The 27,323-nt window shown below is 38.7% G+C and overlaps 1 protein-coding gene across 1 annotated transcript; it reads right to left on the bottom strand.

The window, feature by feature from the left end:
• Window positions 1-279: 279 nt before the first annotated feature.
• On the bottom strand, window positions 280-26,615 carry vstm2l (V-set and transmembrane domain containing 2 like). The gene is made up of 4 exons (XM_044180684.1): window positions 26,319-26,615; window positions 4,163-4,332; window positions 1,828-1,872; window positions 280-1,564 (listed from the first exon to the last, which is right to left on the bottom strand). Exons 1-4 carry the CDS (start codon window positions 26,431-26,433, stop codon window positions 1,256-1,258), a joined length of 639 nt encoding a protein of 212 aa, XP_044036619.1. The 5' UTR covers window positions 26,434-26,615; the 3' UTR covers window positions 280-1,255.
• Between the last annotated feature and the right edge of the window lie 708 nt (window positions 26,616-27,323).

The following is a 27,323-nucleotide window of genomic DNA, read 5'->3' as shown; positions in this document are numbered from 1 at the left end:
AAAATAGATCAAACTAATCAAAACTAAGTTTCTCTCAACACTCTTGTAACATGTGCACGTGACAAAGGTTTTTAAGTATTTTGTTTGCTTCAAGCTGAAATCATGTAGGCCTACTGTAGTAGTATCGATCCTTTCACCCAACACATGAGAAATGCTCCAAGTCTTCGAAATATTTATTTCCTATGGTAATTTGTAAAAAACACTAATTATATGCTCACACTGATGTCACAGCCACATTGACTGCAACATAGCAGAATCGCTGGGAAAAAAAGACCAAAGTCATTTTAAATGAATGTATTTAACAGAACAGATACCAAACAGCAGCACTTAGAACAAACACAGTCGAGATTCAGATGACAAACTCCATAAAAGTTTAGACAAAAAGTTATATTGTAGTTGAGAAAATGATGACAAAAGTTTAGAGTGATTAACATTATAGTTGTGTTTCTAGTCATTTGGTGAAGTAGCACAGAGTAAACTTTATTTTAATGATAACAGTAAAAGTCTACAGTGCCAAGTGTGAATATACACAAGCATTTATATATTATCGTGATGTGATGAAGGCATACATTTCTATTTTGACAAACATTCTAGTCGTGGTTTAGAAAGCTAAATACAGATAGTTTTCTCTCAAACTGTAACTTTAATTACATAAATCAAATCAATGCACTGAAAAGTTTTCAGATGCAAGAAAAAAGCTTGATTTATTCTTTATTTTCCTTAGAAAGCATTTACATTGAAATACTGTAGCTTCTGGCATGTTTTGGTAAACGACAGTAGAACTGGCACATTGCAAAGGAAATGGTCTGCTCTGTGTCTGTATAAGTTAATTATTATTTACGGTATCCAGGGTAATTCTGACTCTCAACTGCCTTGTAGTTTGTGAGGAAAAGCTCTAGCTGCTTGTCCACTGAAAGAGTCCTGCTCAGACAAAATAACAAAATAAAAGTTCTCTCTTAAAACAGCCTTACTGTCCCATTAACATAAACTTAATGCAATAGGAAAACGCACAGAGACAATAACAAAACAACAAAAAGAACACAATCATATATGTACTGTCAATAAAATCGTGCCCTGTATTGGCATTCAAGAGCATTGGCATCCAAACAGCAATATTATAGATTAAAGACAAACAAACCGTGAAACACAAAGGGTCCAGTTATGTCTGATGCCTCAACTCTGTGGTGACGTGTGTGTTGATGACCGTCCCTCTTATAAGTCATGAACATGCAGACAGGCAGGCAGACTGCCTACTCTAAAGCACACAGCTCTCATTGCAGTCAGTGGTGCTGTCAGCAGATCTCCTCTTCAGTTCCCTGCCCCCTGTCTGGTGGTGGGGGTGTGGGTGTTTCCCCTGCGACTGTCGTCCTGGCTCCTGCAGCTTGACGTCATCTGACCCCTGACTCCTCTCAGGCTCCACCTGGAGGTAGGCGCGAACATGGTGGTGCTGCGCCACGGTGCCGCTGAAGTCAATGACACGACACTCATACGTGCCCTCGTCTGACGGCTTGACACTGGAAAGACGGAGCTTGTGGGAGATGTTGCTGCCGGCCACTTTTACCACCTAATGGGGACAAAAGATGATGTATTCTTATTTAAAGCCATATAGTGGACATGACATAAATTAAAACATGTTCTATATCATTCTAAACTACATTTTTTCTGAACATTATTGTGGTGTCATCAATGAAGCACCTGTCCATGAATGGAAATATATCTTGCAAAAGCTTGGTGGCTTTCATATTCATTATAAAAAAAACAAAACAGCTAGTTTCTTTGATATTTTTTGCTTTGTGCTAGTTGACAGTAATGCAAGATCATACTCACACTAATTTTGGTGGCATCTTTGGACGTTTCCTCCAGGGGTACAACCTGCACAGAAATATGGATGATACGTTAGCAACAGAAGGCTGACCGTAGCTGCACTTTTCTAAAAACATCTCTCACTAAAAATATCTGATTTAATTGACTTACAACAGCAAAACATTACAGTGGGCAAACATGTTTGATGCTTTCTGCAGCTTTTCTTAACAAAACTTAGCTTCCCTGGATTGCTGATCCGTGTAGTTACCATTTTCTCTGGTGGTTGAGCTTTATGTATGTTTGTGTGCGTGTGTATGCATGCTTATATGTGCATGTTTAAATGTGCGTCTATGAGCACACACTCTACAGCACCAATCATGTAAGCCTCTGAGCAGGAGAGTGTGTATGAATGTGTATGCAGAGGCACAGAGGTATTCTTTTGGGCATAGGTATGAATTATGCATGGAGCAGACAGAGATTTTGAAAATCTATTTCTTTCTCAGTGCCAATTATAGTGTCTAGAGGCACAACAGGGGAGCCTGAGTTCCCCCATGATGGGAGAGAGACAACCTGTTCCCCCAATGCTGGCAAATGCTAATCAGCAATTATCCCTTCATTCCGTGCCAGAGGGTTTCTGCCGAGGCTAATATTGCATTTCCCTCAGCCTGATATACAGTAAGCTTTAGGTTCAGTCCGAGCAGTTCTGTCCAAATAAATTGAACTGCACAAACTGAAAAAGTGAAACTGAAAATGGACTTTTTAATTCTACTTAACAGATTAAACAAAGAAAGGTTTAACCTCGAAGAAAAAATACGGGTTCCTGTGTAAAATAAAAGCCTTGACAGATATCATGTGTGAGAAAATAGCTCTGTCATAGTTTATGATATGATATGATCAAGGCTGCTTTCAAGCACTAACCGTAAGCATCTCAATGACAATCTCTATTGTCCTTTTTACAGGAGACAACAAAATACGTTTTTTAGTAAGCTAAAAATAGAAATAGATTTTTTAAACATGGACAATACACTATTGGCTATTCACATATGAAACATTTAATTTACACAGTTACTTGGAGAAAGCCTGGGAAAGGGGAGACGAAGGCGACTTTTTTGAGGATAAATGTTGGGTTTGTAATATTAGATAGTATATTTTTTTCTTCTGCACAATTTTGTACATACATATATGTTACCTTGCTTTAAGGTAACTATTTCAACTTCACTAGTTTTCATGTACTCTCAATTGAATCCTGTGGTGTTAATGTGTTACAACCAGCAACCTCCGGGGCTGAAAAATGAAGCTGCTGGGAGCCGCCCACTTTGAGCTTCACAACGGCTCTTCAGAAACCTATGGGTGATGTCATGGACACTACGTAAATGTTTATACACTGTATAAATCCCAGTATAAATCCCATCTGATAGTTACAACTGACTGACCCTTAAAGTCAGCGATTCTGGAGAAAGATTGTTGATATTTGAACTCAACAGCCAAACAAATACACCGCTCCCTTCAGTGTTCCTTCAGAAGCTCCGCTCCCCAAATGCATTGACGTGCGTTGCCAAGGCAAAGACACTAACAACTGGGTTAGCTGACCAAAAGAGAAATATGGCGGAATCCAGAGCATCTGCTGCCCAAGGGTAAGCCTCAACAAGGGGAAGCAGTTTTATCGCTATGAAAATACAGACGGCATATGTTTTTTGTAGTACTGTAGCAAGTGTGACAATAAGCCTGTCAAAATTTAAATAGGTGTTGAAGCCAAATACTTATCAATGATAAAGTCTAAGCTTAGTCTAAGCTTAGTCTAAGTTTAGCCTATGTATCGGTAACATTACCGCTAGTAACTGTAACAACAGTAACAGCAACTTATACTCTACTGTCAGTAATACATGGAGCAACAGTGTTCATTGCAAATTCTAAAAGAACAAGGAAGAAAATAACATGGCAGGGTTGTATCTTTGACGTTATTTAGATTTGACGTTTCATTACTATCATGGTGTAGCTCCGTTCCTCGTAGGCGAGGACTTGGAAGAGGGAGAGTAGCCGAGCATGAACTCCCCCTGTTGCTGATTGGCTGGAATAGTGTGAATTTATTTTCAGCGTGCACACCGAATGAACAGCTAGCGGACCGTGAGGAGATGTTTGCTGAATTTGACAAAAAGTGTATAGGATTAGAATCGCTGACTGCACCTTTAACACAAATATGTGGATATATTTTTTCAAATCTCAATTTCTATTTTTAGAGTAAATTAGTTGAGCTTTCCATGCACCCCCTTGCAACTGCAGAAGTACCCCCTGTTGGGAATCACTGCACTTATACATTATCCAAAAAAACAAGAAAAACCTGTTTTCCCTCACGGCTTACATTATTAGTCATCTGGGCAGTCTTCTCTTGCCAGTCTCTGTGGTCCTTCATGTACCACCACTGGATCTCCAGGGAGTAGGAGGGAGAGCCTGCCCCACGGAAGGAACAAGCCATCTCTACATCTTCACCACTCTGCGTCGTGATGTCATGTGGCACCTCTGTAAAGAGAGCTGCAAGAGTAAAAAAACAGAAATACGTTTAGGGAAAATGATGGGCTTAAGACATCCCCAAAATGACAGAAACACAAATCCTCAAGATTTTTACTTCTCAGAGAGCTCAGTGACAATATTTCATTGGCGACATTGGTGCATCACACTTCAGCAAGAAAAAAACTGTGACACACGGGTACACCTTAAGGTGTTGGTAGCCAAGTAAATATAGCAATAAGAAATTCAGAGAGATGGTACTGACTCAACAAACCAGTGCTACTTATTAGTTGAAACTGTTGCTAAGGTTACTTGGTGGCCATTTTTGGGAATAATCCATCATGCATAATCAATTATTTACAGTATACATGTTCAGTTCTGTACTTTTAACTCAAAATTTCTCCAGATACTGTAGCTCTTTCACAATTTGAACAATATTTTGTCTTTGTTTAAAGAGAAGTTGAAAAGAAGCAGAATAGAAACTGAGCTGGAAAAGAGTCAAGAATGTTATATAATCCTTGTGTCGATGGTACAGCAGCCCAAGCTGAACATTGTACCGATATACTAATTTGGAAGTGTCATTACACTTCAGTCCTACGCACATAAGACCAACCACCTACACAGAGAACATCATTTTCTCTGGATTGGCGTCCAGTAATGGTCAATAAGCCAACATTTTCCATCACATGTCTGACTCAGCATGCAGTATGTGTATGTGTGTGAGGGGGTGTAAAACAGAAAAACAAGAAAAAAGCAAAGCATGAATCAGGTTGTTAATGGATGATACTGTACTTAAATAAAGGGACAACTTGGAGTTTTTTTTTTTTATTAAAAGAAACAGCTGTAACCCAGCACCAGTCAGAAATGACATGAAATTTAACTTGGCGGCTTTGCTTTTTTATACATTTAATTTTGTACTTTGTACACATAGAATCAATACAAACACCACATTAAGGTTATATACCATGAAGTGTAATTTCATTATAGTCAGTTTAATATTGTGCAGGCAATATTCATATAGCATTTACCATTCTAATTATAATATAGTTATTATACTGTATAGTGAAAGTACTGTATAATGCACATAAACCATCGGAAGAGACGTGTATTGACTAAAAGTAAATCTACAGTATCACATCGCATTAAGCCTTGTTTTCACATCCACCAAATAAACACTTCCTCCTCATCTCGCTCATTTGTCTCTAACATCCTCTCTCTCAGTCTCACTGATTGCATTGATTAAATATGAGCATATTAAAGAAATATTACAGGAAGGAGTGCTGAACAAATTATTTGTTCTGTTGTGCTGTTGTGGGCATTTGCCTATATAAAAAAGAGGAGACAAGAGTAGCTATTTTGTAGCTAATGTATTCTTTTCTTTCTTTATTTTATTTTGTTATTTTGCAGCTCTTGTATCTTCGTAAGTTTTTGTTTTTAAGGCACTTTTAACATAATCTTTTGTGTGCTTAAATAGTATTTCTGAAAATTCACTGAACAAGTAAATCAAACTACATCAAATTCAAAAACTCTGACGCCAATATTCACTCTCCTTTTTGCTCTGTTTTGGTCACCAACTCATGAGAGAACTCATGGCTCTTTAGTTGCTAGATGCTCCACTATGTTCACCAGCTAATCGCTAACTTTTTTGTCAGAGTTGTGTGCTTAAAACAGCTGCCTGCTGTTGCTAGAAACGGGTTTAGGGAGAGGCTGTAAAACCAAAACAATGAGCTGAAATATGCTAAAATGGTCCATAGAGTTGAAGGGACTGCAGAGTCGGTTGATAATTGTGGGTTCATCACCTTTTACATACACATACATCGTTTGATCCATTGTTAATATAAAAGTATTGATTACTGCAGCTTTTAAGTTGTTGAACTGAGATATGGTCTTTTAAGAGTGCAAACTAATTTTTCAAGGAAAATGTAACTACAATAATGTAAATGTTGTTAGCCAGCAACAATATATCTCAGTGTGACAAACTGAACCAAAGGTATAGAAACTGTCAGCAAGTTGCAACAGCTCCACATCAAACAACGTCCACAGCAATTCACAATTTAGTGTATCTATTTGAAGAATTGTATTAATCCAAGTATTTATTCTGATGCTCTCTGCTCCCCGAAACACATCAGCAACCTCCTAAAAGCTCCCACCTAGTCACACTCAGCATAAATATAAATATCATTGTACATGAAGTGTGATAAGAGAATAAGCAGTCTGTTCCAGCTATAGGCAATATTCTACCTCTAATCTAAAGAATAATCCTCTTTCAGAGAAACCCTGCAGAAGACACACAGACTGAATATATTTAGACCAGGTGAGCAAAGACAGAAGTCAGTCACTGTATCTGTTATTGACATTCACATGCAAAGCTGATCCAGTGAGGATCAGCTGTTGTCCAGCCTGCTACTTAACAATACCTTTTTACTGCAATAAAACAACAGTTTCCTTTTCATTACACAATGCGTTAGGCCTATATGCAAACAACGCATCAACCACACATTCATACTGCAAAATGTTCACTCATGATTTTTTTTTAACTTAGATTTTCAAAATGAACATCCCTGGAAATAGTCAGTATCAATATTTGTCAGTGAAAATGAGACAAAAGCTTTGTGCACAGCACTGTTCTCCCACTGTTGGCTCTGCTGAAAGCTATAGCTTTATTCAAAAACCAAAGTTAGGACTAACTAAAGCCAACAGCACTCAAATACAAATATCTTCAGTTCTTCAGCTGAGAGATAAACAAGCTGACCAAAACAAAATGTCTCCATATTTAGGATTTAAATCCTTGGAACCTTTCCCTCATTATGTAAGGTGTTAAATTGTTGAACACGTGTTTTGTCATGGCAACATGACGGCCCATTATGTAGGAGCAGGCAGCACTTGAAGGTAAAACACAGCACACTCTAGTGCTAGAATAACTTGTTCTTTTACTTTTCTGTCTAGCTCTCCTCTGTTATGCAAATTCTCCTGAGATTGAAAAATACCAGGTGAGATAAGGATACATTTCTGTCAAACTCAGTCTACATCTCCAGTCCATCTCCATCTTACAATATGAGTCCTTATTAAGATGATGACAGACAGGGCAGAGAACAGACTTTCTTCCTGGTTTCTGAAGCTCATGTTAGGGGGCGGCTTTCATGTAAAACAGAAAGTGCACAATTCTCACACCTGTCAGCTACAGGTGGGTAATGAGAGGTGTGCTATACAAGACATGGCCTAAAGCTATGGTATGTAACAATAATACATTTAAAAAAAAACCCAGGTATTAGAATATAGAGCTAGACCGATAAATCAGCCAGGCCAACATATCAGCCGATATTAGCAAGTAATAAGAAATTGCTGTACAGAAATACCAAACTAATTTGTGGTTTGAGCTAATTTAGAAACAGTATTACTGGTGCATTTCATAGTTTGTCGACCAGAGAGCACTAATAAGTTGATTTTACGCCTGTAAAATGTCCTGCTCAGTATGTATCTTGGTCACAATTTTTCAAATAAACAATTCTAAGGGATCATTATCAAGATTGTTTGTTTATGTTTTGTTTTTACGTTTTAAAAAACACTATTGGCCCATTTATCATAACTCCAAATCAAAATCAGCCTCAAAAATACAGTATTGGCTGAGCAATATTAGAATATTTTTAACAATACTTCGTTAAAAAAGAATTGAGAATTGTGGTCCTAAAATTGCTAGATCAGGCATGCATGACATTTAGAAGCAAAAATTAAATGTATTTAATTTGAAACACTGCAGAAAACTTCATATATTCATCTTTCCATCTTTTATTAGAAAGATGTACATTGCTGAAAATGGAATATATAATTATTTCATTGAATCAAGTTTAATTATGTGGATGCGCAAAATAGTAGAGATATATAACAAGTAGTTCTTACGGGGATTTCTTGTTTGATTTTTCGACTGTAGTGTGAAATAAAATGCCACTAGGTAAAATAAATAGAAACTTGGCATTTTACAGATATGACAGACTGTTTTCAAACTGTCAAATTATCACTACATACTAAGACAGATATGAAAAACAGATTCACAGAATGACAGATAGATAACAAAATATCGAAGAAGGCAAATAAATGTTTTTCTGGGTAAGATTTTTAATTTCTGTGCAGCTCTGTGTAAAGCAAAAGGAGACAAAAACATTAAATGCTGATTTCTTGTGATTTTGCTGCACAGTGGGACGTATTTTCTGGGACAATTTCCTGTAGCACTAACTGTTCCTTCAACGCAATTGTAGACTGTAATAATAACACAGCTGGCATATTGATTCACCTTCATCTGATGATGCATGTCTTTCCTGATAGCAGCAAAATATTTCAGGACAACAAAGCAACCCAAGAGATTAAGAAATAGCATCTGAGGGAAAGTTCTGATGATTATTATAAAGTTAAAGTTAAATCCAGAAATTAAACTGTGATGTAACCAGACCTATAACCTTTGAAAAAACATGCCAGAGTAGCTCACAGTAGCAGCCATTTTAGAAGTATCTACACACTGTATGTTGCAGCTAATTATTTCTTGAATTTGACATAGTAAGGCTAAATCAATACTTGGTGACAGAAAAGATAAATGTCTCTTAATCAACTGATTGCCACAAATTCCTTTCACTCTGATTGGACAAAGAATGAAAACTGAAGTGAAGTGAGCAAGGTTGAGGTAAAATGTGGATTTGATGCCTTTGTGTCTTGAAACATATTTCTGAGAAGACATTTTCTTTATGGTTTCAGGCCAAGGATTCTTGTTTTTGTAACAGTGTTAACTTTATGTTTGAAAAAGCCCTTTGTAAGAGTGTTTTAAACGGTGCTGTATGAGTAAAATTCTTTCACCTCACACCTAATTCAGTCACATTCTTATTTTTTCTTATCATTATTCAAGACTGGCACTCCTTCTCTGGGATGCCTGATGAAGAGCACAGAGGGTATGACGAAACTTATTACAAACAATGTCTTGTAATAATGTGTTTTGAACATATGGTGCCAGAGCTGAAGCCTGGAATAGCAGAGAACTTCACTTTGCATAAAATATATGAGCAAAACAACAGAGGGTGGCATTTCAATCATCTGAGTTTTCTTAGTATTCGATGCAGGGCCTGGCACTTTTTTTTGTCTTCAAGATACAGTATCAACAGCTAGCGGCAGAGCACAGACAGCAGCATCTGTCACTTTGAACAGGCTGTGTTCCCACAAACAAAAAGATGACACAAGAACAAGTGAGCACAAAAAGGATGAAGAAAATTGAAAAACACTTAATTGAGTAAAACAATGCTGAAATGATGAAGTTTATTACTTGATTAGTTGACCAAGAGAAAATGAATGGATTATAATTCCATTATCAACTGATGGTTCGCTAAACCCCTCCCTTAAACAGTGATTGTCCAATCATAATTAGCAATCAAAGCAACCACATGTTGAAACGGTGTGCATGGGAGTGTAGTAAGAGTGATATTCTGTATTTAAAGAGTTTTGATGGAAACCAAAAATACAAGAGCAAAAGTGTAAGGAATGGATTAAAAACAGTATGCTTATCTGCTCTAACATAAGGTGCAAACTAGCTAGCTTACTGTCAGCACAACCAATACTGGATTTTTGATGCCAGTGCTATTATTGATATTTGGGAGTGTAAAAAAAAATCTGATATCAACTTCTCAGCTAATAGTACTTTTTTTAACATAACACAAATAACTGTCTTGATAGGATCCCTTAGATTTGTTTTTGTAAAGAATTGTGACTTAGATACATACTGAGCAGGAAAGTTGAAAAATAAACTTGTTTCTGGTGGACAAACTATGTAATGGTTTCTAAACTGTTTCTAAATTACCTCAAACCTGGTTTGACATTTCTGTACTGCAATTTCTTGTTACTGGCAGACATAAGATAAGACAAGATATACGTTTAATGTCCCCGTAGGGAAATTTGTTCTGGACTCCGGCCTGCAGTTCCACAGAAAATAAAATCATACGTACTTTTTAGAAAAAAACAAAAAATCCCCCCCATCAAAATCTCAACAACACATAGCTTCCATGTAACAGTTTGCACATACACATACACACACACTTTCTGACAATGGCGACATACTGCACAACTCCCATGGCCAACAGCCTACATTACCTATTTGTGTTGAGAATCTTAATGGACACAGGCAGCAATGAATGTTGTGCTCTGGGGAACCCTGAATCTTCTATCAGAAGGTAAGAGCTGGCGCTCTGGGTGGAGAATGTGAGTTGGATCATACACTATTTTCTGTGCCTGTCTGATAATTGACTGCTCATAGATTGTTTGGAAGAACAAGTATTTTTTAACCCCCATAATTTTCATAGCAGTCTGTACCAGACGAGCAATTCGTGATTTCAACTGTACAGACAAGTTTCCATACCAGGCTGTAATACTCACTAAGACTGCATGGTAAAACAGTAACATGAAATTCTGCTCAACTCCATAGACCCTAAGTCTACATAAAAAATACATCCGGTGTTGCAGTCTAGAGCAGACTATCAATATGGGCCCTCCATCTAAGTGTATCATCGATATGGACCCTGAGGTACTTATAAGAGCAGACCTGAGTGGTGGATTCATTGTGGATAACCACCAGCCTAAGATCACCCACAGCCCAAAGTCAAACACATCTCCTCAGTCTTCTTCACATTCAACACAAGATGGTTTGTGTCACACCATTTCTCTGTGCATTAGGCCCGGGATGGCTGTATCATCTGAGAACTTAATGATATAGTTCTCAGAGTGGATTGTCATGCACTCATTTGTGTGCAGTGTGATGTCACCGATACAGATATATCTGCAATAAGCTAATAGCGGGTCGAGCTCTACTACCTACAGTATAGTAACCTAACCCAGCATTACTTCCAAGTGTATTTATTCTTTTCTGTGTGGTTACAGGCTACCAAAAAGAAAAAGCCCCGTTCATGTTATTTCTCCACTGTGTGGAAGCTGGTCCTGGGTGCTACTATATCAGTGCGTAGGGTAATCTTATCGGCTCTGTCTTGCTCTATTGGATTTGGGGAAGTTTAGCCTCAATCCCATAGCATGATATCATGTATGTAGTGATCAAGTGCATATTTAAAGCCCCTTTTACAATGTTCTCGTTTTAAAATGAGCAAGCTGGAGACAGTGTTTTCAACCATGAAGCTAAAGTAGGCTTACTTAGCTAACTAGCTACAGCTGATACAATCTGCTAAGGACAGTTATCATTTCATACCAATAAAATTGATGGTCGCTGGCTAAAAATGAGAAACCTTTGTCTTCCTCTGTCTGAAACCAAGGACCCATTGTTTCAAAAATTACAAAGAATTTTTATCAGAAAGTCTGCCACTGTTATCATTGCATATGTGCTGTGCAAGTACGAAAAGCTTGACAGGTGCAGCAACTGTAACTAAGGGGAGTTAGTTTCACAACGACTAAGATTATGATGCTTGTCTTTGATTCATATAAAAGCAATATATTTTTGGCTGCTGCTTATATGTCACCATTTGTCTTTGTTTTATAGACTTAACTATCAAGACCAAATCTGACAGTGATATCACAATATTTATATCAGTGTTTGTAAGTGTTCTCATAAAATCAACCCTAGATACTTTTTTTAAATATATGAAACAGTCCTTTTCTACAACTCACAATCAAAATAGAGTGTAAAGAAGAACTGGTGAAGAATTAATGAAGCTGAGTCTCCACAGCCATTTGAAACCACATGAAGTCAAAGTCAAGTCAAGGAGAGAGCTGCACGGGGAGTCCTCAAATACACTTGGTAGTCCAGAGTTACAGTAAGACAGGCTTATAGCTGCAAGGTAATTCCTGCACTTTCCCATTTCCCCAGCCAGCCAATAAGAGCCCAATTCTGCAAACGCAAGATTTTCCTCAATTTTCCACCTCTTTCTTTCTCTTGTTTAAATCCATTCTTAGCTCTTTCTCTCTTCGGCTGTCCTTCTCCAGCTCAGTAACATCTCCCACAAATCTACCCCGCTTGTTGAAAACACTCTATATTTTTACTCTTCTCTCTCCCTTTTCTGTTGCCCTTTCAGTCTTACTTTCTACCCATTAGAGGTTCCTTCTACCTCTTTTTTCCCCACTCAAGCCTCTTCTGTACTCTTACCTTCCTTCCTCCTTTAATTCGGTTCCCCTCCATACTTTCTCCTCCTCTCAGTGCCTCTTGCTGAGTGTGCAGTCTGTGTCTGTTGGCATAAAGAGGTGCTTCCAACTCTCAGAGAAGCACACTACATCTACTGGAGCATTGCCCACTGGCTCTGGCAGGTGTTCAGCATCCTGGGAGACTTACCCTGTGTGTGTGTCTCACTGTGTGTGGTGCCCTGTGGCTTGTTGTCAGCATACAGTGTGTGTGTAAAATGTAGCTGTGAGGATTTGAAATGCATTAAAAGGTGTAATGTGTAACAATTACCTGTCACAAGTGAACAATAATGGTGCGGCTGTGTGTTTCTGTTGCATGTTTATGCAAGCCATAATGCACAGGGTGTCCGTATACAAGAAAGTAATGGACGAGGTGGAAACGGAGAATGCCATATGAGGCAGAAAGGAGCCACTCTCTCCACTGATCATTTTGCAGCATTTAACTCTCTCTAACATACACAGATGCATGTCTTCCAACCACACAACCAAAGCACAGGAAATCACAGCAATTCAAAAAAGATCAAAGGACAAAGTAAGAATTCCTTTACCAGGTGGAGGAGGAGGACAGAAAAATTACAAATGAAAATACATTTGAGTGACTCCCCACATTATGCTTAAAGCATTGAGAAAAAAATGTGCAGTTTTGCAAACTGTGCCTTCTACTTTCTTTCATCACACAGATGAAATGTAATTGTTATGCTCTTTGAATCCATCCTATAATGAACTTTGTTCACTGATTTGTTTCCAGTGAAGGGTAGACTGTCACGGTTACTGCGTGACGCCTAGTTTCCGTGTTTCCCCCCCTCCCCTGTTCTCCTTGTGTGTTGTCTGTCTCTGTGTCTGGAGGTGGCGATCCTCCTCTCTCTCTCCCTCCCTGTGGTGCCTGCCAATCAAGCGCACCTGATCCTCATCAGCCTCATCACTCTGCAGTACTTCTACCTTCTCTGCGCTTCACTCACTGATCGCCAGATTGGTTCATCAGCTACCGTGGTAGTACCTCTCTGGCCTCCTTGTGTTACGAGTATCTGTTGCTTCGTGAGTTCCCTCTGCAATTTGCCTCTGTCTAATCCTGTTTCTCTTTGTGCCTCAGGACCACGCACACCTGTTTGCCCGCTCTTTCCAGACACACCACGCCGTCTCCTGCAACCTGCTTTGGATTCATTCAAGCAACCAGCCATGGACTTTTCCCCCTTCCATTCCTGCTCCATTCCTCACTTCCCTCTACAATAAATACTCTTTTATCATTCAAAACCTGTGTGCCTTCAAGTCTGCTTCTGGGTCCAAAATCTGCTGAACCTAACGCAAACAGCCTCATTACCAGTGTTAGGAATAAAAGGCAAAATGCAGATACAGAAAAAGACACAGAGGAGAAGGATCAAGAGACATATTGGTGATATATTACAGTATGCAATGCAAATATTGTAATACTTCATCTGTAGTATGCAACAGTTTCAAAATTTGCTAAATTGTAGTTGAGCAAAGACAATAGCAAATGTAAATGTGTGCACATCCACAAAAATCAGTGGGTCAAGTGTTGGACACAAAGATCAATGCAATAAAAACAGAGCCCTCTTGTAAAATAGACTTTATTAGTGACATTTTGACCAAGCTGGTAAAGGCAAAGGTCCACATGAAGGAAAAGAGGCGTATAAATAAAAAACAATCCTCAGTCACCTCATAATCACCTTCCACGTGGTCAAACATTTTTATATAAAGTAAAATATCTTAGAATATTATACTAAACACTAATGTACATTATTAACTGCGTACTGAACATGACAAGAAGTGCAATCAAACACCTTACCACCCCCTATGCTATATTACAGTCTACAATGACCATATGGCCTGCCAGTGTCTGTGCTTGTGTTACAACCCTGCAGGTGTCTTGGGATAAGGGAAGCACATACGGCCCATGTAGTCAGGCAAGCACAGCCCTTTATTTCCTAATCATTACAGCAGAACCACACTGACTCACTACAGTTAAAATAGCTGAAAGTAACAAAACAGAAAATCTTTTTATCATTTAATGATAAATGCTGCATGTGTGTTATCTAACAGAAAACAAGGAAATGATCTGTCTTATTTTGACTTTAAAACAACTTGTTAAAGTGAAAATCAAATAAACATAACACAGAAAATCAGATTTCACACTCATTTGCACTTACTCCACTTTTATCTCTTCACTCTATTGCGGGAGGCAATTTTCTGAGCTGTTGCAAGAGGACCTCCTTTACTGTAAACTGCAATGATCAGCATCCTCTAACACCACGAAACATTACCTTTGGGAGGGCGGGGACAATTATGGGCATTAATTATCCCAAAAATGTCTCCATATTGGTGCATGCTGACTGCAGAAAAGGTAAAGAAACTGAGGGAAGATCCCAAATTTGTTAGATATGAGTGTTGAGAGAGTCTGCTAACAAAGATTGCAATGTCTGCAGAGAACTGGAGGTGAGTACAATTTGTTACGAATTAAGAGAAAATATGAGGTGACTGAATCAGCGTCACATAAATGAAAATTCCCTTCATTCTTGCTTAAACCAAGGCAGTCAAAAGTCCAAGGAACTGTGTCAATATGACAGTTTCTTAATTTTTCATTTAAACTTGTGTACCTTACCCAGACTGTTGATTATCTTTCAGTAACATACACTTTTTTAAACTATAGTTTTTATAGCATTGTACAGTGTTCTAACACACACCATCACGTCTGCCTGTTCCATTTCATTAGCTGTGGTACCTACAGATGTAAAACATTTGTAGGTACCACCCACTGTGGTGTAAGCGTGTTTGTGAACTGATGCCTGTAGTTCATGAGAGGCACCTGGGAGCTAAATTTGGCAATGTGATTGCAAACTGCGTTATAGGTGGCACTAAAATGTGAGAATGAACTTGTTTCTAACTGAATCTCAAATTTCACCTGTGATATTCATTTACATCTAAAACATGAGGTCAAGTGGCGGCTTAAAGGGTCTTCTGCGTGAAAGCTTTATATACATATATAATATTTAGAACAGGAACCAAACAGTGATCTGTGTTGAATCGTCTGATTCTAACGACATTAAGTTTATGATCTATGATCTATCTAGGTACGGTTAGTAGGGTTGGGCCAATGAACGATGCCATCGTCCATCCATCTAATCTGCTAATTGGAGGATCCCTAATAATATCAAGCTAAGTAGAAAATGTATTCATGTCACAAATGCAGAAATGTTATGATAGGTATGACTGATACACTCCTAGAGCTCTATGCATATATCCCAAATCGTTAGCACCACCAAACCATGCTGTGCCCAAACAAATGCAGCACCTTCCTGCCTCTCTTGTCCTTCCTCCTCCTCCTCCTCTTGGCTTTATCGATCTGACAGTTGTCAAATTGCCTTTCAGTTTGCTATGCAGGCGCCCTCTTCAACCTGCCTGTGAAACACGACTTGTTGACAAACAGACTGTCTCCCGGTGAGTGCTGTGCCGACGTCAGGACCTGACAAGCCTGCTCAGCAGACATCCAACTGTTTCCTGACTTTAATCACAGTAGCGTCACTAGAAATCAATCCCATAACCTTGGTAGAATGCTAAATCAACACAAAAGCTGACTCCAATGGTAAATTTCCATGGCCCCTAACTGGCAGAGAGAAGAGTGAAAATGTACTTCTGATGCGAATATTGACTTGCAGGGAAATCTCAAGAACACTAGATTGTCTCATTTATAATGCTTTATAGCTGGCACAGAAAAAGTTTGCTTTGCTTGGCCTTTTCTAAGTATAGATTTTCAAAAAGGCAGTACTGTCAGAACGTCTTCTAGTAGAGGCAGAGGATCCTTGTTTGAAGACCCAAGTACAGTACATGCATTTTTAAATGGTCCTCCTTGGCATTTTTAACTATATTGCTCAGAAAGCAATGATAGAAATGAGGCCATGAGAACACAGAGGCGGCTGCTTGCTATCCACCAAAGACTCATTAAAAATGAAAAGGGGAGAAAATAATGAAAGAAAGCAATCCGGTGGAGGAAATAAATATATAAACAAATGCATGTACACTGCTCAAGCCCCAAAGAGACCACTCTTAAATATTTTCTAACTTCAGGTCCAAGGCAAAATGAGAGGGATAAATCCAGCCTGAGTGCCAGTATGAGGTCAATCCATCGATCCTCTCTCTCCCTCTCCCTCCCTGCTATGAAGGGAGCTTGAGCTGTTTAAGGATGACTAAATTACAGAGGGCTTATTAGCATGGACAAGAAGCAAGTGTGACACCCGTATCTTTGCTTGTCCATGTGTGTGAGCGAGAGAGCGAGAGAGATAAGCTTGTCTCCTGCAACCCTGCAAGCTTCTGTTTTTCTTTGTCAAACCCTTAAAGGATAAGGCTTATGTTTTTTTTTTTCGTTATTGTTAACATATCACATGAAAAGACAAAAACCAACAATGTGTTAGTCTGTCTCTCAACACTTTCCTCAAGCTCAATCATTCCTACTGAAAATGTAAACCTTAACTAACAGATCACAAATATATAAATATATACATCGGTTCCATTCTTTAAAGGCTAAATAATTTCCTAAAACAGCTGGGCACTGTTGTCTTTAGTAAATGTTACTAAACAGGAGTAAATAGTACATGTATTGGGGACTACTTTAAGCTGCAGATTTATACACATTTAGTGTGCTTGTTAAGTATATACAGCACCAGAATGCTCTATGTGAGAGTTCATGGTTATGAAATGTCATTCATTGCAACAGTGCGGCTCATCAATGTGTTTTTAATAGTTTTTAGACAACAATGGAGCTCTATGGCACAGAGGAATAAGCTATATCAGGCATTTGGCTACTTTGAACTACAGTTTGAACCTGGGAAAAAAAGTTAAATATTGGATTTGTAATCATCTGTTGAAATTCTAAATTCTCCTTGAACTCCAGTGGGGGCTGTTCCTGAAATACACTGTCCATCAGTTTGCTGACTTAAAACGCAACTGCCATACAGTAACGTTAGCTTGTCACTCAAGCGAGGCTTCAAATGAACAGAACAGTCAGAATTGATTTCACCTGGCAAAATGTATGCTGAGGCAAAAAACAAACAGGACAAGAAAAGAGCATGGGCAGGGTTATAAGAATAAACTGTGAGAGCTAGTGTGGCAAGCGAGCTAAAAACAGCATTCCACTAGTTGAAAATTATACAGAGTTTTATCAAATGCTCCTCTAACAAAGAATTGGCATTGTGGTAAAAAATGTGTGTTCTGATATTATGGAAGAAAAAACAAATAATTGAAGAATGTATTTAACACATGCTTGTATTACCATGCATGAAATCAGGGAATTGGAGAATGTTGGCACATACTTTACAGTTATATAAAAGTAGTGTAAGAATAAGACAAAGAGGCATTTTGTAATGAGGCCCTGGTAGCTGGAAGAATTGTAGAAAATCCTTCTCTGAGTTAAGTGCAATCATTTTTCACCTGAAAAGCTGCCACCTTACGGGGACAGCTACTAAAATCAGGGTCATTAACTCAATGCTTCCATTTGAATCACATCCGTAGGGCACTGAAGAGAAGAAATTATTCATTGAGAAGAAAAAATCAGACACAGTAAATACCAAGACATAAAAATCCAGCTTAACACCATAACTTCCACCAAGGTGAATGTAAATAGCCCGTGAACAGAGTCCCTGTGGTAAGACAGTCTTTCCTCTAGGATTTTTTACAGCAGTGGGGGGAAAGGGTTTTGTTGTACCTGGGTGGTGCGCGCGCCTTTTAAAAAAGTGTTAAAACTAACCATGTTATGACATCAGGCTGTGGCGAACCACAGGAAGATGTTGAAGTGTTGACACATGCAATAAATTTCTTCAGATTCATATTTTGTGGTGTGGTCTCAATTTTTTATTCTTCACTCATATAGTTACAACTTACCCCAGGTTGTGTTACAACTTGTTGGGCAGGTTGTAACAAAAGAACTCCTTGTATTTGACATCAATTAATTAATTCTGTCATAGAGTTGGAGAAGTACTTTGTGTCAAAAAGTGTTACAACCATCCTGGGTCTCCCCTATTTTAGAACTAGAAGGTATTTCTTTCCCTTCAAAACTTTACGGCATAGCTAAGAACCTTGAGCCCCTTCCTAGCTAAAGTAACGTTACTGGTCTATCTTCCTCATCAACATCAGACACCTTTCTCTTCTTGGAGAAATATTTTAACAAACTCATCTGAAAATGCAATAATATTGCAGGAATATTTTAATACATAGCTTATAGAAACATTGTTGGCAATTACTTTACCGTTTATTGAAGTAATGTTACACGTATTATAATTCAGTTCGCTAAAGTTTACGTCACCTAGCTAACGTTAGCTGGAACATTATTTCACAATATATTATTAATATTAATACTAGTTGGTCTACATTAATAGAGAATACATTGCGAATGTTTATTTAAACTGTAAAATTTATCTAACTTAACGTTAGCTAGTTAAATCTACCCTTTTTCTCCTTTTTTGGTAACGTAATCCTATCCTCTGCCCTGTTTGTCACTCTGACATCCTGTCACTGTTCCTCAAAGTGGAGAGAGCGCAGACGACCGTTCGTTTGAGTAGAGTGGAGTGGACAGCTCCGCAGAGTCATGTAATTGCGACTTCATGACATTTCATAAAATTCGGAAGCAGCCCGCCGCTGCAAATGTATATAACGGAAACACTGGAAGAGGTATTTCACTAACTTGATTAATGGCTTTAATAATCAGGGAAATCCCAAGGGAACGATGGATGAAACAACAAGAAGTTCCTGTAATAAAGAGTCCTGCTGCAGATATTTATCTTGATCTTACAAAGCTTTAATCCTGAATGCCGATAAACAACTGAAGGAAGAAGTAATGTTTGGTTAGTGAATATGGGAAAAACCTTCAGGGGTTACAGCACTTTGTACTGGTTTAGAGGCTATAGTTTTTGCCCAATACCAATAAAAAGATAGTATTTAGCAGCCAGATTAAGTCAGTTTTATTGTTATTGTATTCTTATAGAGTTGCTACACCACTTACAGCCAAAGATGAGTCAAATGTTATACCTGCAGTGAATACTACCATCACCCTGACTTACTGTACTGTGCAAGCTAACAACCTATGACCAAATGTGGAAAAGAAACACAATAGCACTGATAAACAAAAATAAGTATTCTGGTAATTTGCCAGAAAGTCAATACTGCTGTATTTGATTCAGAATCTGCAGCGGGGCAAACAGACAGGAGTCTCCTTGGGGAAATAATCGCTTGCTGCGAGACCTTCAGCTTCCATTCAAGGTGGAAGGTAAAATAATGAAATAAGAATGGAGCCGGTAATCAAGCAAGCAGCTGTCTGCCTGTTGCCGCGGATACACCGGACCTGCAGAGTGAATTTTTCATAGCCCTTGGGACACAAGACTCAGAGGCTATTTCTGCGTTTCCTCCCAGTGTGTAGCAACACGAAGCAGCACGTGTTGTTTGACAACACATACTGGGGCTCTGAGCCATTTTCAAGAATGCAGTGTACTCCATCTGGACTCCCCAGGGATGACTGACAACATTATGTTGTGTTCGAGTATGTTGCCCTTGAGAACCTTTAAGTGATGGTGTGTATGTTTTCATGAGCGAGGACAGTTGAGTGCAGCAGTGACCAAGCTGCTTAGAGCACTCTGCTAGGCACGATGTGTCCAGGCTGCAGCGATCCAAAGTGCTATAAAATGTAATCTTAACATATTTTAATTAAAGTGAGTCTAAATGAGCTTATACAATCAGGACCTCATCACAAATGTACAGTATATTCTCTATCCTTTTGTGTCTGAGTAGTTTACTATCACTGCACATTAAACTGAGCAGAGCTGACCATCTCAGCCAGAGGTGATAACACAGAGGCCCACGCAAAACTAAATTTCTCATGCTCACTGCGTGTCACAGTTTGGGCACGCTTTCCTGCCTTTTTAGTGTCTGTGATTTTAGTTTACTAAGACCTTTCTCCTATGACAAAAACCATGCTATCTTCTTCTCTCTGGTGGTTCAGAACAAATTTAAAGAGCTGATCCTGGTGTTGTTATAGCCAAAACGAAAATTAATCTGCAACAATTTTGATAATCAATTACACTTTTCATTTTTTAAAGTGGTCATATTATGCATTTTTCCCTTTCCTTTATTGTGTTATATATATTTTTGTGCATGTAATAGGTTTGCAAATTGAAAAAGTCCACCCCAAAGAGTTACCCTCCCCCACAGAAAACACTGCCCCTGAACTGCCTGAAAACAGCTCAATTGTAGTCTAGCCTATACTTCCGTAACGTATCTACGTCATTATGTAACACGTGTAATAATGCACGAACTGAGCAGTTTTCACAATCATACTAAAATATGAATTTAAAATAACATTAAATACCCTCCAGGCAGTCAATTGACATAAAGTTGTTCCTGTGATGTAGAGACAGTGCACAGTTAAAAAGTTGTATTAAAGATAAATTAGTTACAAATTAATAACTTACCACTCTGAAACATCTTGCGCCAGTCTAGGTTGTGAAGCTGGTTCTGGGTGTTCTGCCTGTGTTTCAGTATCAGACTCGGGTTCGAACATGTACGGCTGAACTGAAGCCATAGTTACCGGCTGAAGCAGCTTTGTTTTGGATCACACTACCTTGCTCGTCAGGACCCGCCCTACTCTGCTTCCAATTGACTAGTAGTCCTTACCTAGGTACTGCGCATGTGCAACTCTCAATAAAGAGTGAGATGCCTCACTCGGTAGCTAAAACAGAGGATTCAAGACACAGGATGAAAAGAGGTGCTGCAGCAAAGTGTAGTATGAGAAAAAATATGGTGTTTTTTGAAAATTAAACCATGTAAACCTATTCTGGTACAACCCCAAAATAAAATTATGAGCCTGAAAATGAGCATAATAACACCACATTGACAAAGCCAAATATTCAAGCTTCTAAAATGTGAATATTTGCTTTTTTCTCTTCTATGATAATTAAATATCTTTGGGTTTTGGACTGTTGGTCGGACAAAACAAGCAATTTCAAAACAACACCTTGGGCTCAGAGAAAATGTGATGGGCATTTAAAAAGAAATTTATTGACCAAAGGATGAATCAATTATTCGAAAATATTCAGCAGATTAATCAATAATAAAAACAGTCGTTTGTTGCAGCCCTTGTTGTTATGCTGCTTTTTTTTTATAGCAAAGACAGGAATAAGCATTTGGCTCTTTTATGAGTGTTTTGTCTGTATTCTATAAACCTTATGCAAAAGTTGCCGTTTAATGATAATCAGCAGTGAATAAGTCTGAATACCCATTTTAATCAAGATGTTTAGAAAATCCCAATTTCTGTCTTTAGAAAATTTAGATTTCACAGAAAGATCAGTGGAACAGACGAATATTGGAACTATGGGTTGTGGCAAGCGTAACTACTTCACACCAGTGACTACTGCGTCACCAGAGGAAGCAGCTGTCCCTTAAGGTCGTGACATGTTAAAATTTACACCTGTCTGCAGTATCCTCTTGAGGTGAGCATTGTTTCAACCATCCTTTCACTCTCTCCTCCCCTCTCCTACCGAGCCTCCACCAGTACCCTCCGCCATGACAGCATGACTGTACAATCTGTTGCCACCCCACCCCCCACGCCCTCGCACAGTCAGAGCTCCATTAAATTGAAAGCCAATGCAAACTGCCTGGGCTGGCCGTCCTCATTAAGAGGACACCAAGCAGAGGACTGGCAGAGAATCCCAGACACTTTGGAAGCCTAATGAATTGGTACACGCCCCCACACTGTGAAAGTGGTACGCTCACGATGGATAACAGGATGAGCGCTGCCAAAGAGCACTAACGTTTGTCTTGCACTGGAAATGAAGGGTTCAGAAGTGACGATGAAACCACCTGCGGCATCATCATCACTTTGTGTTATACATCGTCTACAAGAACAAAAACTCACAAGACGACACATGCACAAATAACACTCACTCTTAGCTTCCTCCTCTGTTACAGGTGAGACTTAACCCCCAGGAGCCTATGGCAGGTGAGAGTCATACTCTGACACATGTGGCCCACAATGAGGTGAAGGTACTAATCCATGTAACCTGGTCGTTTGTCTTCACACAGAACATATAATTCTGCATCGCATGCCATTCAATCTACACTTCAGCTGAAGTGGAAACTGGGGTGCATGGGCTGACCGGGCCCTGGCCAGATGCACTTATCTGAAACAAATGAGTCAGGGTTGAATCTAACAAGCACTCTCCAGAACAGTGCATCCAGCCTCTCTGCTCTACACGAGGGCTCAGCTCCCCTCTGCTTGGGCAATTTATCAAAGAGGCAGACTAAAAAAAAACTAAACAAAAAATCCAGAGGATTACTTAACCACAAAGGATGCCGCAACTCTCGTTTCTGTTGCTGGAGCTGCTGCTGTTCAAAAATGAAAATAGAAGACTTTTATATTGTTTTCTGGATCAAGTTTTAAAAACCTGAACAGTTCTTTTCCAGAGGAGTTTTCATTCTTGTTAGGACTCCACACCCTGAGGCATTTCTTCTTTATGGCCAGTCTGAGACATGGGGTGGGAAAGAGAACACAATGATTATAGCCAATTTTAATTAACTCCCTTTGGGAGAAATGCTACTAATTGATTTTCTAACCTGTCCAAGACAGTCAATCCATTTGGAACCATTGCACACCACATTCATTTATAATGAGCGAGCTAAAGCTAGCTTGCTTAGCAGAGAGGGCTCAAGGGACAACTGGTGAGACACTGTGATGAAGTGGTTATCGCACAATTTAATTAGATAACAGTAAATCTATGTCTGGAGCTGCTGGAGAAGATTGCTAGTAGGTAAAAATGCCAATTATGTTCAAAGGAGCTGACAGTGATAAAAATGACAGAATTTAATTGAAAAAGGAGGTGAAAAAACTAGTACTGTTTGAAAATTAATGTACTTAAGGAACGGTAATAAAGTTGTTTTAGCAGCTGTCTGAACGCTATACCTTACCTAACAAAAACGTATTTGACGATGCCATCACCTACAGCATGTAACTGTGGAAAAAATATATACTCAACAAGAGATTTGGAGTGATATTTATACTGTATAAGTCAGGCATGTCCAAAGTCCGGCCGGGGGGCCAATTGCGGCCCGCGTTCAAATTTCCACCGGCCCGCAGCCTCTGTCATAAAATCAATAATATGAAGTAATGAAAAACACGGGCTTTTTCGTTTTTGATATCTGATTCAAAATCAAATAACATATTTTCGGTTTTTGATTTTTGATGGTCAATTGAAAAACAAAAGAACAAGTGATACATGGATTCATATGGCCCTCAATGTTTTGTACTTCTGAATAAGATAACTGTTAGTGTTATTTTCCTGTTCACTTGTTTTGAATTTATAAGTTTACATTGAGCATTTAATAGTGAATAATATGTAATGTTTCAAATGAACATATATATGTTTAATCTTTCCGAAAGTTTTTTTTCCAGACAGACTTTTTCTTCATTTTATGTGGTCTTCAAATATGAAAGGCAGAGTGATTTTGGTAAAAAACTTGTTTCGATTTATTTGTGTTCTGTGTGAAGAAATGAAAAGTATGCCATTTGCAATGAAAATTTCATAAAATAGTTAATTTGCATTTAATGTTAACGGTTCAAAGAATGTCAGGCTGAATGGTCAGCCCCCACACATTTTCACCTCACTAAATCTGGTCCTCTTTATAAAAAGTTTGGACACCCCTGGTATAAGTGGTTTCAGGAAAGTCTAAGATAACATAATTAGACATTAATTAGAAATGTGAAGTAGGCTTTACTGCTGTGTAATTGGGTCTGAATCCTCCTGTTGTTACCTCTGTACACCCATTAATTTCTTATCAAGATAGGACTACTCCCTATCATTTTTTTATATGTTCCCCCTTCCCTTAATTAAAAGAAAATACTATCTTGCAGCAGGTTTCACAGACTATTTTTAGTTACATCAGCGGTGAATGACACTGCCTCGTCAAAAAAATAAAAGGCAATTTGAAATGATAGATCAGCCACCAATATATCTGCCTAATCATAGCAAACAAATCAGAGTCACTAGAAGTCAAGAGCACAAGTAGTTTATGGTCCAGTAACAACCCCAGAGGAGTACTGAACAATTATAAACTCACCCTCTGATTTTTGTTCCAACATGAGGCCCCCAGCTGTGAATATAAAATATGGTGACGGTGCTACAGTAACAGCGCATCCCGCGCCTTCACCCACCTCCATAAAAAGCACATGCTGTAGTGCAGCATAGATCCTCTCTCTCCTTTGGGTGCCTACAGGAGCTGTAATTTGTCTCGAGAACACAGACGGCACATACCCTTGGCTGTTTTTGTTTTTATGGTTCACATTGGCTTGCAAGTTTCCATTTCATGTCCATCTGCCTAAACCTTCAGCCAAACCTGGGCTGTATGCTTCTTACCATAAATGAGTCTGGTAACACTGTGTTAGTTTGGACAGTTGACATACTGCACTGTTGGTCTTGCACGTCTACCCTCAAACAGGTGACTTGAACTAGTATTTGTTTTTAGTGTCAAACACACTATTTATCATACGTAATGATGTATAATTTCACATACAGTGCCCAGAGATAAGATTTCTGCTTTCCATAATTCTCTACAAAGTGTCATAAAAATACAAAATGTGTTTTGCATAGAAGATAGTATTTTCTAGATGACAGTTTGAGGCACATACCATGTAATCACAATAGTCACAATTTCCCTTGGCGTGTTGCATAGCACCCCCCTTGCTTTTTCCTCAGGTTTCCTGCCTGCCGGTCTCTACTGTCTGTCCCTGCTGTGAACCATGAATGAAAAGCATTTATCTTTCCTGTTTCTGGGAGCTTCAGGTCAGAGAAGAATGTTTGCACCAGGAAGGTTGGTGGTTCAAATCCCTGATTATGAGAGTTAACTCTGCCAAAACACTCAAATACATAAATGGAGCTGTTCCAAGAGGACTAGCTTTGTGTAATGTAGCATTAGACAAAAAAATTAGTTTCACTGCACATTTCCCAGGATGAGTGCCAAGCCAGGATGGCAGTGTAACTAACAAAGCTTATTTTAACATCAGGGGCAACCTCACCAACTCTTACAGGTAAACCAACAGCTTTTTTTAATTTCCATCCTGATCACACTGTAACTTATAAAGAAACACTATAATATGTGATGGGTACTGCATAATTTGTTTAATTTGTAGTGACGTTATTATAGCCTAGGCTAGTCCTATACTCCCTTTGATACTGTATCACTATTTCCACGGGAACCTGATTATTTAATTATCTTAACATTTATCACAGAATTACAGCAGATATTTTTCATAAAGGATTTTATGCAGAAACAACTAAACACAACAATATTGAAGACATTTTGGTCAGTGAACTGTGTGCTGAAACACAGGTTTAAAAAGCCCTTTACACTGTAGCCCATGATTTTGTCAAACAAAATTGGTTGTACTGAAACTTAATCAATTTGAATGTGGTGTATGAATGTGGCTTGTCTTTCTCAGCTCTTAATAAGTTATTAAAAGTGATCTGTCATATTCAGTTAGATCACCACTATAGGCCTATTCAGCCACTTTCTTGTGGACACATTAAAAGATGATAAAAGTGCTACAGTCATAAGTTTTATTTAATCCCCCAACCGTTATGTATTTAAGCCAATCACAGACAACAGAAAGACTGCAAAAATTATGGACATATATTTTCATTACAACAAGAATAAACTTTAAAAAAAAAGAAAAGAAAATCACCACCAAATCAAGTACAATCAATGTTCACTGAACCCCACCCAGTCAGTCCTCCTCTAGAGTGAATATTATAATATTAGGAGCTTCTCCTTTCAGTCAAGCTACCACCAACAAACACGGTCATAAAACAACTTACCATTTCCAGAGATGTGATTATCCACCTCGCCGTGTCCGGCGTTGAGAGCCGCGTTAAGTTGAATGTAAAGTCCCGCGTACTGTAAAATCCCTACTATCACTCCAAAGGCTCCCATTGCTTCAGCCGGTATTTCAAGCAGTTGTATAAAATTGTCACATTAGGTAGAGAGTATCGATAAAATATCCCCACCGCCGCTGGGCAGCCCTCGTAGGCATATAGCTGGAGGTGGAGGTGAGAGACGCTGCTGCTCCACTAGGCTCTGCGGGAGGAGATGATGCGGCCAGCGGAGGGAGAAGCAGCGTGGAGACAGGTGCAGCGGCTCACACCGAGAGTCAATTAGGCGGAGGGATCTCACAGAGATCTTGGTGTCGGTGTGAATTTAATTTGTGCAGTAGATTCGAATCCACTTATCTCCTTTATGATATTTAAGTTCAGGCTCTCAGGAGACACGTTTATCTGAGTTTTTCTGATTGGTCTATATATAGAAGGAGGGAAGACACTTCTCTGTCACTGCTGTTTGTTTTCACACCTTTAGGCTGTGTAAAAATGCGGGACTATTTTATTTAAAGTTTATTTATAGTTATAGTTATTTATAGTTATAGCCCACTGTTGACATAAGTTATTACTATGTACAATGAATTTGAGTCCATTAGTGGGTGACTGTGGGGGTGTTTTAACCATTGATGATTGGGTTGGGTGATGATGGCTGGATGCTACAAGTTGTATGTACATTGTTTCATGAGAGCTTGTGAGGTATGTTTCATACGTTTTAAATACAGTATTTTTTTAAATGTTTTATGTACTTATGTTTTGTGTTAAAGTCGCTGTTCTGTGCCTCACCTGGCGGCCAGACAAATTTCCCCTTGGGGACAATAAAGTTGAAGTTGAAAGTTGAAAGAAATAGACCTAGTTGCATTTTGGGAAATGCTCCCATTCTATATCTTAACTATGAGAAGACTGATGCCACTCTCATGTTTGTACTTTAAATATGAAGCTGGAGCCATC

The sequence above is a fragment of the Siniperca chuatsi genome, linkage group LG2 (genome assembly GCF_020085105.1).
Source record: "Siniperca chuatsi isolate FFG_IHB_CAS linkage group LG2, ASM2008510v1, whole genome shotgun sequence".
Lineage (NCBI taxonomy): Eukaryota > Metazoa > Chordata > Actinopteri > Centrarchiformes > Sinipercidae > Siniperca > Siniperca chuatsi.
This window is presented reverse-complemented; position numbering and strand designations above follow the sequence as displayed.

Bases quoted from the DNA above. Each gene is read 5' to 3' on its own strand.
- vstm2l (XM_044180684.1), bottom strand. From the start codon at position 26,433: ATGGGAGCCTTTGGAGTGATAGTAGGGATTTTACAGTACGCGGGACTT. The intron at 4,333-26,318 runs GTAAGTTGTTTT...TTACTCTTGCAG, and splicing joins TAATCACATCTCTGGAAATG to CTCTCTTTACAGAGGTGCCA. The intron at 1,873-4,162 runs GTAAGCCGTGAG...ATTTCTGTGCAG, and splicing joins CTGCCCAGATGACTAATAAT to GTTGTACCCCTGGAGGAAAC.